The sequence below is a fragment of the Chinchilla lanigera genome, unplaced genomic scaffold (assembly GCF_000276665.1).
Source record: "Chinchilla lanigera isolate Chin_1 unplaced genomic scaffold, ChiLan1.0 scaffold00094, whole genome shotgun sequence".
In the NCBI taxonomy this organism is placed as follows: Eukaryota; Metazoa; Chordata; class Mammalia; order Rodentia; family Chinchillidae; genus Chinchilla; species Chinchilla lanigera.
Window position 1 is genome coordinate 5,436,247 of NW_004955495.1, and position 11,592 is coordinate 5,447,838.

General features: G+C 44.3%; 1 protein-coding gene and 1 long non-coding RNA gene across 2 annotated transcripts; both read right to left on the minus strand.

Annotated features, from left to right (window-relative positions):
- Positions 1 to 2,165: 2,165 nt before the first annotated feature.
- Positions 2,166 to 3,905, minus strand: LOC106146325 (zinc finger protein 555-like). Its single transcript, XM_013505259.1, has one exon. The coding sequence runs from the start codon at positions 3,701 to 3,703 to the stop codon at positions 2,672 to 2,674; it is 1,032 nt and encodes a 343-aa protein (XP_013360713.1). The 5' UTR covers positions 3,704 to 3,905; the 3' UTR covers positions 2,166 to 2,671.
- A 250-nt stretch (positions 3,906 to 4,155) lies between these two features.
- LOC102012219 lies at positions 4,156 to 6,942 on the minus strand. Its single transcript, XR_001231364.1, has 3 exons — positions 6,506 to 6,942; positions 5,730 to 5,788; positions 4,156 to 4,189 (listed from the first exon to the last, which is right to left on the minus strand). It is a non-coding gene; the product is annotated as an uncharacterized LOC102012219 (long non-coding RNA).
- Between the last annotated feature and the right edge of the window lie 4,650 nt (positions 6,943 to 11,592).

Below are 11,592 nucleotides of genomic sequence, written 5' to 3' on the forward strand. Positions count from 1 at the left end.
GACTAAAGGCATATTAACAAAGCAAAGCACATCAAAGAATGTATGAATAATATAAAGTATAGCCAAATAAATCCCAAGGCAGAAAGACTGCCATGAGTTTGAGGCCAGCCTGGGCTACACAGTGAGATCCTGTTTTTCGGGTTTTTAAAAGAAAGAATGATGAGAAGAAAAACTTGCCTTTATTAATATTTAAAAGTACTGTGTATGTAAAACTCAAAAAAGAAAATGAAGCCAGAGGTGGTGGTGTGTGCCTATATATAACCCCAGCACTCGGGAGGCTGAGGCAGGAGGATCACAAGTTTGAGCCTAGCTTGGCTATTTTAGTGACTTAGTGAGACTCTGTCTCCAAAAAAAAAAAAAGTTCTGAGGATGAAGGTCAGTGTGAATGCCCTGGGTTCAATCCCAGTATGATAAAAACAAAGTACAGCACCTGTAACCTCAGCTACTCAGGAGGCTGAGCCATGAGGATCACAAGTTCCAGCCCAAACTGGGCATCTCAGTGAGTCCCTGTCTCTCAATATAAAAAAAGACTAGGGGGCCAGGGATATAGCTCAGTGGCACAGTGCCTGCCTGAATTTGATTCCCGGCACCAGAAGGAAAAAAAAGACTGGGGATGTAGCTCAGCATGAAGCCCCGGGTTCAATCCCCAGTACTGGGGAAAAATAGACACAAAATCCCATGTATCGTTTTCTTGTTTGGCTATAACACTGCAGTTTTTTTCTGGTGGAATCAGGCCCACAGAGCCACTAGAACCTTGATGGTAAACCCATGGCATGCGAAGTTCTGTCTGTGATGACGTCACGAGTTGTATGAGTTTTTTAAAACTAAAACCTCAGTCTTTGGGTTTACCTGCTATTTTGGCACTCTGTGGTAGGTAAGTGGGTTTTACATTGCAGTTTGGGCACTCATCCTCAAAGTTTGCCTTCACTGCACTAGAAGTATTAAGAGAACAAGAGGCTCACTACACAAATCAGGCCTCATCCAAGCATGCTGTATTAAGATCTAGAAAAGTAGATCAGTACAGGGCAGGTTGCAAGCCATGGATCCTGGAGTTGGTGTCCTAGGGATTTCAGGAAAAGACAAATTCTGGGTCCCAGACCACACGGGTGCACCCTTGACACCGGGCTCATGGGGATGTCTGTGAGGCCCACACTCTGACGGAGTGGAGATCAAGCAGCTGGTCTTTGTTTTGATGCTAGCAAAGTATCCGGAAAATAAGCTAAAGGCTGGTGTCTCCAAGGCCTCTATACATTGTCCACCTCCATTTACTGAGTCCCTAAAATTCAGTAATGAACTACTGTATTCTTCCTTCAAAGTCTCATGGAATTTAGGCTACTGGTAAATCCTAACACGAAACCATAAAGGGAAAGAGTTCTTGCAAATTCTGCTGCTGTAACATCCATGTTGCTGGGCGTGGTGGTGTACATCTATAATCCCAGCAGTAGGGAGGCTGAAGCAGGAGGACTACCACAAGTTTGGCATCAGCCTAGGCTACACAGTGAGTTCAAGACCAGCTGAGATCCTGTCTTAAAAATGAGCAAACAGACATCCATGTTGACATAGCAAAATCCAGAAGAATTACCTCCAATAAAGGATTGCATTGTTGCATAATGCTGTCACTTAAATCAAAACCCATTACACACTTACAATCACAGGCAAAAGCAAAGAGCAAAGGGCAAATGTAAAAATAACAATTTATATGACACTATATTCTTTGAAGAACTTTGCATAATCACAAGTTTCTGCCAGCTATTTATTAGGAAAAAATGGAGTAAGCCTCCTCCAGTTCCTCCTAAAAACTCTTAGTAAGTTGGAAAATAGGTAAACAATATCCAAAAATCTAACACAGTAAATCAATAAGAAAAAAGCAATTCCCAAGCTCAGTATAATTCAATGCCATTGTTCAAATACCTTGAGAACAGTTTAAAGGAAATAGAAATAATACATAGTTGCATATTAAAATGTATTTTCTTTTTGTACCAGGAATTGAACTCAGGACATTGTGCTTGCCAAGCAGGCACTGTGCCACTGAACTATATCCCTGGCCTACACTTCTAAAAATCCACTTTAAATTACTCATGAGCACCTTAGTAAGACAACAATTCAAGATAATAGAAATTAAATCTACTTGCATACTAAAAAATACACTTCAAATCATTCACAAATTCAATAAACCATAAAGATGTGTCATTTATTGAACTGTAAGGAAAAGGCATATTTTGAATATGCTTTAACTATTATTATTTGGTTATTTGAGATAGGTGTATGTGGTCCAGGCTGGCCTGGTCAGATTTGAGACAGGGCCATAATTTGTATATCCAGCTGCCAGGCAGCTCTAAACAACCAGTAGTATATGCATGACTGTCTCATCAGGCAGCATGGGACAGACCCATTTGGTGGTACAAGTCACCCAATGGACAGTTACGCATGTACCACTAGTGGTCCAAGCTAGAAGAAATGTGCTAAACTCACTATGTAGCCCAGGCTGACTTTGGACTCAAGAACTCTTGCCTCAGCTTCTCAAGTGTTGCGATTACAGGCATGCACCATCATATTCAGCCATGGGGAATTATTTTTTATGTAAATATTTATTTGTAAATGAAACTATACACTCTTCTGTGTCTATCATGAGGCTGAGGTACTCACTGAGGCAAGGCCATATTTAAAACTTTTATAAGGTGTTGTCCTGGGGTGCATTTTTCTGGAACACTGTACATGAATTCACGTTTAGAAGGATGTCCCCATCACATTGATATTGCTTTTCTGCAGGGTGTATCCTCATGTGTCTCCTTGGTGAAGAGGAACAATTGAAGGCCTTCCCACATGTCTTACACTGATATGGTTTCTCTCCAGTATGCAGTCTCATGTGTACTGGTAAAGATGATGGCCATTTGAAGACTTTCCCACATTCCTTACATTCACAGGGCTTCTCTACAGTGTGGGTTCTCACATGTTGCTGTAGAAGTTCAGGCCAACTGAAGGCCTTCCCACATTCCTTGCATTTGCAGAGTTTCTCTGCAGTGTGTCTTATATGCTTTCGTAAGGATATGTGGCAATAGAAAGCTTTCCCACAAATCTTGCACTGATAGGACTGGTCCTCGGGGTGCATTCTGACATGGTCTTGAAAGGCAGCTGACAAACTGAAGGCTTTCCCACACTGGACACACTCATAGGGTTTCTCTCTGCTGTGTATTCTCATATGTTTCCGTAGGGATATAGGCCAATTGAATGTTTTCCTGCACTGCTCACAACCATAGGGCTTCTCTCCAGTGTGCACAAGCATGTGCCCTTGGAAAGATGAGGGATGACTGAAGGTTTTCCCACACTGGGTACATTCATAGGGCTTCTCTTTACCATGAGTCCTTTCATGTCTTTGAAAGGATTGGGGATAAATGAAGGCTTTCCCACACTCCCTGCATTCATATGGTTTCCCTCCAGTGTGGATCCTCTCATGTCTTCGCAAGGATTGGAGATAAATGAAGGTTTTCCCACATTGTTTACACTCATGTGGTTTCTCACCAGTATGCATGATCACATGCCTTTGAAATGCGGAGGAGTAACTGAAGGCCTCCCCAAACTCCTTGCATCTGTGTGGCTTCTCTCCTGTGTGTGATATCATGTGTCTGCGAAGTGTGGAGGAATAGCTGAAGGCATCCCCACACTCTTTACACTTGTATGGCTTCTCCCCAGTGTGTGTTATCATATGTCTGCGGAATGTTGAGGAATAGCTGAAGGATTTCCCACACTCTGTGCATTTATGTGGGTTCTTTCCAGTGTGACTTCTCAGGTGGCTGCTCAGACTTGAAAAGTCAATGAAGGCTTTCCCACAGTGCTGGCATTCGTAGTTTTTTTCCGCAGTATGAGCCCTTACATGCCGATTGAGGGAAGAAGTCCGAGGAAGGTTTTCTCACATAATTCACATGCATAAGGTCTCTCTCTGCTATGGGCTCTCAGGTGTGCTCTCAAATGGGAATGACAACTATAGGCCTGTCCACATTCCTGACACTGGTATGGCTTGTGTCCAGTGTGAACTGTAATGTGTCCCTTGAGGAACAAATATTGTGTGATTATTTTTCTATACTGTTTTGGCCCAGTAGTGATTATTTTGTATTGGTTAAAATTTGGAATCTGTCTGAAGGCTTCTCTGCATTGGCCATTACTTCCACAGAATCTCTCCACTGTTTCATTTCTATAAAAGATAAAGTGCATTTAATTAATGGTTTGATTAAAAAGGATTTATTAATAACTATTAAACTTCACAATTATTAAAATTACTTTTTAATCATTTTCAATAAAAGGGCAGATTTTCTACCCCAACTGAATTATATGGAATAAAATGAATGTTTCAGTCCATTCACACAGAGGAACCCCCAGATAAGTTTGGTCACTGCCATTATTAAAACATTACCTTTTATATAAGTTGTTTCATTTTATTTTTATTTATTTTCAATCTTTATTTCTTTGTCAGTACTAGAATAGAATCCAGGTCACTGTACATGTGGTAACAGCAAGGAGCCACACACAGGCTGTGGCCACAGAAATTTGAGGCCACACAGAACCACATAATGATTTTTAAAAGATGAAAGTAAGTTTATTATAAAAGTACAAAGCTGGGTGTGGTGGCACACGCCTGTAATCCCAGCACTCAGGAGGCTGAGGCAGGAGCATTGTTGTGAGTTCAAGGCCAGCTTGGGCTACACAGTGAGCTCAAGGCCAGCCTGAACTGCATAGCGAGACCCTGTCTTAAAAAGACAAAAAAAACAAAGAAAAAGACAAAAATATTATAAAAGTACAGCAGATATGAACATAGTCAAATAATATACTACCACAGTATGAGGAAGGGGACATCATTAAAGATGAAGGATTTTGTAGGAGATGGAGCCTTGATAGACGTACTTGCACTGTATCCAGTTTGTTAGTTTCGTAAGTGCGGTGTTCAGACAAAAGTGACTTGGTGCCAATAGGCCTGCATGGCTATAAGAGATCATTCCCAGCGTTGGCTTGGGATAGCACACTTGGCTTGATAGCACACTCAAGGCTACCTCTAAACAACATTTTCTTCCCAAGGGAAATAGTTTTTCCTGTGAGCAATGGCATGCAGCCGATTTCACTCAGGAAACAACTATATTTAGCTGATTCTCATTTTGACCCTTTTCCTGACAATATGCTAGGTAGGTGCTCTGCCACTAAGCTCCATCTTTAAAACCCTTTTCTAAATTTTATTTTGGAACAGCGTCTCACTAAATTGCCCACACTGATCTTGAACTTGCAGTCCTCCTACCCAGCCTCCCAAGTAGCTGAGATCACAGGCAAATACTACTGTACATGGTGGAGTTTCTTGTTTCCAATTCAATTGCATTTCTAACACTCCATGTCTAAGTTACATTTAAAGAGATACTTTTTGTAAAAATTCTGTCAATAGCAGGTATAATAGTGTACATCTACACTCCCAGCTACTTGGGAGGTTGAGACAGGGGAATTCCAACTTCAGGGCCACCATGGACAACTTGCTGACACTCTGACTCAAAATAAAATTTTAAAAAGGGCGGTAGCTCGGTGGTACAACAATTACCTAGTATGTGGACCCCTGGGTTTAATCATCAGTACCATTTTTAAAAATTATTACAGAAATTCACAGCTAAGATTATTTTGTTTGCTGGCTATTTCAATTTCATGACAGTCTAAGATTCTCTGCTAGAAAGAATTTTCTTTTGTTGAATGTGACCTACCTTGGGTTTCCCCCTGGCTTGTGCGCTGATCTTCAAAGGTAAAATCTTCCAAATTTTTCCTAAAACAGAGGCCTAAGAATCATTTTTGGTGAATTTTGCTGTTTCTTTCTTTTTTTTTGGTCTTTTTGAGACAGGGTCTCGCTATGCAGTTCAGGCTGGCCTTGAGCTCACTTTGTAGCCCAGGCTGGCCTTGAACTTGCAAAGATCCTCCTGCCTCAGCCTCCAGAGTTCTGGGATTACAGGCGTGCGCCAACACATCTGGCTCTATTTCTGGTTTCTTAGGTATTTATTCTGCATAAGTATTTGGCTGAGAAACTGAATCACTGGCTTTAAATTGACATTCATCATCTGAAATCAAAAAGTGAACACATCTTAAGAGAAAGAACCTCCTGTTAGTGAAAAATAAAAATAGAAAAGGACACAGGAGTTTCACCATTTCAGGACTTGATCAAACAGCAGGGGTCAAAGTGGAGAGCCGTTTCACCAGTACATTAAAATCTCACTGGGTTACAAAAACAGACTTCAGTGGGCCCATGAAATTTTTATCTACAAGGATGTCACCAAGGAGCTTTCCTTGCAGAAAGGAAAAACTCAGTTTAATAGATTTTCATTCTCATGAGACAAACCTTCGGATTCTAGCTCCATGGCTACAGTGACCAGGTTTGGCTTCTTTATCCATATATTCCCTCTCCACATTCCATGTCTCAGAAGAGGCTACATGTGTAAGAGATACTTTCTGTCTCAATGACCAAGTGAAGAAAGGATGTCACCCTCACCAATGGAGGCCAGGTCCCGGAAGGTCTTCAGCATCACATCTCTGTAGAGATCCCTCTGCACAGAATCCAGCAAAGCCCACTCCTCCTGGGTGAAGTGCACAGCCACACCCTCAATGACCACTGAGTCCTAGAACAGCCAACGTATGTGCAAGAGGAAGGTTGAGTTTGACCTATTGGCCCACCATACTTGATTGACATTCAGTTCAAACAGGATCTCAGGGTCTCCCAACAGGCAATTTTTGACTCAGTCATCAGACTTCTTTCTGTGTATATGTGAATCCTCGTGGATTAAATAGCTGATGCACTAAACACATCTCTACATTTTTACTGGGACCGTTTCAAGGCATATTTCTCTTGACTGAAAGAGTTCAGACTACATCAGGGATGCCAGAGAAATAGTATACAGGTGAACCCAACATCTGTACATAAATACTATGTGTGCGTTACTTTTTTGTTTATTTGAAACAGGGTCTTGCTCTGTAGTTCAGGCTGGCTTGAGCTCACTATGTAGCTCAGGTTGGCCTTCAACTCTCGGCGATCCTCCTGCCTCAGCCTCCCGAGGCAGCTGGGATTACAGTCGTGTACCACTATGCCCAACTGAGTTACTTTCTCATCCCTGGCACGCGATACCCAACATCCAACTAAGGAAGAGAGGTATACTTTGCCTCATGTTATAGTTCACGGGCTGCTGGCTCTGAGGCAGAATGGCATGATGTGAGGACGTGAGCAGAGGAAAGCTGCTCATGTCCTGGGGCCCGGGAGGCAGACAAGGGAGGAGCCAGGAAAGGACGCAAACACTTCTGGGTTAGGGCCACCTCCTAACAGTACACACAGCCGCTCAACTCAGCAGTGGCTGAATCCCCCATTGAGCAGCTCGCCCCCTGGGTCCAACCACCCTCCTGGGCTGTGGTTTAGAGCTGGAATGCCTCCCCACGCCTCACTGTTCAGAGGTGGGTCCTGGTCAGAGGTGGATCCCTGGGGCACGGCTTGGAGCCCGCTGACCATAGACTGAGGCACTGAGCCCAAATAAACCTGCCTTCCTCGGAACTGTAGGTGTTGGGCATTTGTCCTAGTGACAGCAAAGTGTCTACCACCCCAACAGTGTCTTACGACAAACTACTCCAGCGCCTTTCTTAATCCACACCACACCCCTCAACACCACAGGCACCAAAGGGCAAGTCCTGGAGGACTTTGTTGTCACTGCTACTTTGTTGCAGTACCGGGGATGGGACCCAGACACTGAGCCAAGTCCTCAAGGCTTTTTATTTTTATACAGGATCCTTCTAAATTGCCCAGCCTGGCCTTGAACCTGCAATCCTCCTGTCTCATCCTCCGGAGCAGTTGGAATTATAGCCATGTGCCACTACGGCTGGCTCTGGAAGGACAAAAACGTACCCAAAGCCTGGGAACTTTCTTTCCCATTCTGTTTACCAAACGTGAGACCAAAAGGTCCTGTGTCAAAAGGGGTTAGAAGAGGGGGTTATGTCCACACCAACTCCCCATGAGGAATGCAATCATTATGTACTGCAAATATGCACTAAAGAAATAAACATTTTAAAAGTTCAGAGCCAGGGGCAGTAATCTCAGCCCTTGGGAGACTACGGCAGAAGGAGCAACCTGCGTTCAAGGCAGCCTGAACTACAGAGCGAGATCCTGTCTCCAACAACAAAAGCAAAAAAAGTTGGAAGAGAAAAACAATCACAGCTCCAGGCCCAGGTGCTCGCTGAAGGTGCTGGCCGCTTTGACCCATGCTGGCTGAGTGAGAGAAGAAAATAAAAGGTGTAGCCTGCGTGATTCCTTTGATTGTTATTCTCTCCTCTAGGGAGGAGGAGAGAGGGGCCCATATTCCCAAAAGTGAGCTTTGGGTGAGAAAGAAAAGCTTAAAGTTTGTATGCTATGGAGAGGAGGGAAATGTTAATTAGTTCATAGGGATCAAGAAGACTTCTATAGGGGCTGGGGATTTAGCTCAGTGGCAAAGCGCCTGCCTGGCAAGCACAAGGTTGTGAGTTCGGTTCCCGGTACCAGAGAAAAACCAAAAAAAAAAAAAAAAAAAAAAAAAAAAAAGAGGAAGACTTCTATATAAGGCAAAGGAGAAAGTACAAAGGGCATTCTAGCCTTTGAACAGCCTGTTGCTGTGGCCATCAGAGGCACCTGACCAGTCAAAATCTTCCCTGGTTGCTGCAACATAACCTTGGCAAACGCAAACTCACTACCATGGCTCTGTCCTTCAGAAAGATATAAGGAGTGACCAAAATGTAGTGTGTCCTTACATTTTAAAAATGTATTGCAGGGCTGGGGATATAGCTCAGTGGCATAAGCGCCTGCTTGGCAAGCACAAGGTCCTGAGTTTGATTCCCAGTACCAAAAAAAAAAAATGTATTACAGTAAGTTGGCCGTGGTAGTGTACACCTGTCATCCCAGCACTCAGGAGGCTGAGGCAGGAGGATTGAGGTGAGTTTGAAGCCACCCTGGGCTACAAAGTGAGCTCAAGTCCAGCCTGAACTGCATAGCGAGACCCTGTCTCAAAAAGACAAAAAAAGAAAAGATCATGAAAAATAAGTTCTGAATCCATTCAGGAGAAGACAGGCACGACAGTGCAAATGAAGACACTCAGGAAATGGGACTTCCAGACCTGCTGCAGAAAGCGGCAAGAAAAAAAACAAAGTGGCAAGAACAATGCAGTAAGTGTGTTGGAAGTGAGGGGGAGGATTTTGAGGGGGATTGATGGCAATGTGGCTTTTACTGTAACACATTTTTAAAAAAATTTGAAACTCACCATAGTTTTCAATCACACCATAGTTTTCAATCACACCTCAAATCTCACCATAGTTTTCAATCACACCTCAAATCTCCATGTCTAAACCCCGGTACCTGGAAATGTGTCCTCATTTATTACTGAGCTTTTGCAGCTCTAATGAAACCAAGATCAGGTCTTTGGATGGGCCCCAATCTAACATGACTGGCATCCTTATAAGAGCAAGAAAATGCCACATAGACAGAGACACAATGGGAAGGTAGCTATGTGATGAAGGGGTGGAGATGGGGATTATGTTGCCACAAGGAAAGGGACATCTACGGGCACCAGAAGCTCTCAGAGCTGAATAATCACACTGCATCTGCTGGATGTGGTGGCACACATCTGTAAACTCAGCACTTGGGAGGCTGAGGCAGGACAACTGCTGTGAGTTCAAGGCCAGCCTGGGCTACATAGGAAGAACTTGTCAAAAGAAACACAAAGAACACAACCTAAAAATATTTCACCTGCATGTCTGATAAGCATGGGGAAAAAATGGTACATTCTTGTAATTTTATAAATGCCACAGAGATAATACCAATCCATTACAAGAAAAGAAGGGAAGGGGCTTTAGTGAGACATAACCCCTTGCTTCTGGCCATTGGTGCATGAGTCGGAATTCAAACTCTAAGTCCTGTAATAGAAACAAGATTAGGTTTCTGTACCTGACTTACCCATTGGAGGCTCAGCAAAGAGCAAAACAAGCAAAAATAGAGGTGGTCTTTAAATGGAAATATACTTCTGGAAATTTAAGTAGCAGTTTTTATTTTGGTAAAATAATGTAATAAATTTTAAAAATTTATTTGGGGGTTTGAGACAGAGTCTCCTTATGTAGTTGAGCCTGGCAATGACCTCACTATGTAACCCACACCGGCCTCAGATTTGTGGTGATCCTCCTGCCTCAGCCTCCCGAGTGCTGGAATTCCAGATGTGTACCACCCTGCCTGGCTTAAAACACACTTCTGTAAGGCCCTGAATGATGAGACAACTGTGGCCATGGGTTTCCACGGTGAATGGTTTGCTTGCATTCTGGTGGAGCCACCTGGAGGAAGGTGCTCTAGTCACCTCCTCCGGAAGGAACTCTCCACCACCTCAGCCCCAATTCCGGAACAGTCTATGTAGAGTTCATCCACACTGGCAAGGTATACAAAGTGGTATCCAATGACAACCTATCTGAGGCCGATCCCTCAGGAACCACTCTGACCCGAGGACTCAACACCATGACTTGGTCTACACTGAGCACCCCAGGGTGGGGGGCTCACAGGGAGGCCACATAGGGGCCCTGGTGACCCAACTGCAGGGCCAGGGTGTGTCCTGCCCAGTGCCTACGTTGTCCTCGATGGCTGGGCTCCCTCTATACAAGGCTGATTATCCTGACACTGCCTTGTCCCTAGAAGATGTTCAGATCAGCCCCGACCCACTGTTACCTCTGTCCAAATAACGATATGGTTGGGGGATAATAGCACAGGACCTCCAGAAGCCAGCAGGCTTCCAAACCCTTACAGGGAATGAGATTCACTTTGTTTATTTTTTAATATAGGGCTCACTAAGTTCTCCAGACTGGGCTTGAACTTGTGATCCTCCTGCCTCAGCCTCACACAGTACTGGGATGACACGTACATACATTACGGTGCCTGCTTGGGATTTACTGTAATTGGTTAAGTCCAGAAGTCCTACAGAACCAAAATCAACTCTGCAGTTTGGCTCTAGCCCACTTTACAGGATTTACGGATAATAATTTGGCTGTAAAGATGCCCATCCAGGGCCTACGGGTGGACTGTGCAGGACATAGTTACCCAGCAGGCTTGAGAGCCCACGTGACCCTTGGCGAGCATGTGGGAACCTGGATTCGGGAGGGTTCCCGATGCTCTCGCAGCAGCTGCTCGCCGTGACTGTTGCGGGAAACCTCTTGCTCTGTGCTGCTTCCTGGGAGACCTTGCACATGCTGGGCCGGATGTCTATGTGACCAGCTCCTGAGTCACCACTGAGCTTCCCCAGTTGTCCTCACCCCCGCCAATGGCACCCAGGCCCTTGCACTTGCTCGGCAAGCACTCACCACTGAGCTTCGCCGGACCTATTTAGTTTCTATTTTGACAGGGTCTCATTAAGTGAATCTACGTACATCCCGTGTAACTCTGCTGCACAAGGACCCTGGGAACCTTGGGCTCAGTCTCCCCCTACAGGCTTCACCTCATGCATCTTTGCTCTAAGGATTTGCTCTGTGTCTCTGCACTGTGACCCATCCCCGACACATCCTGTGAGCCCTCCCAGTGACTCATCAAAATCAGGGGTG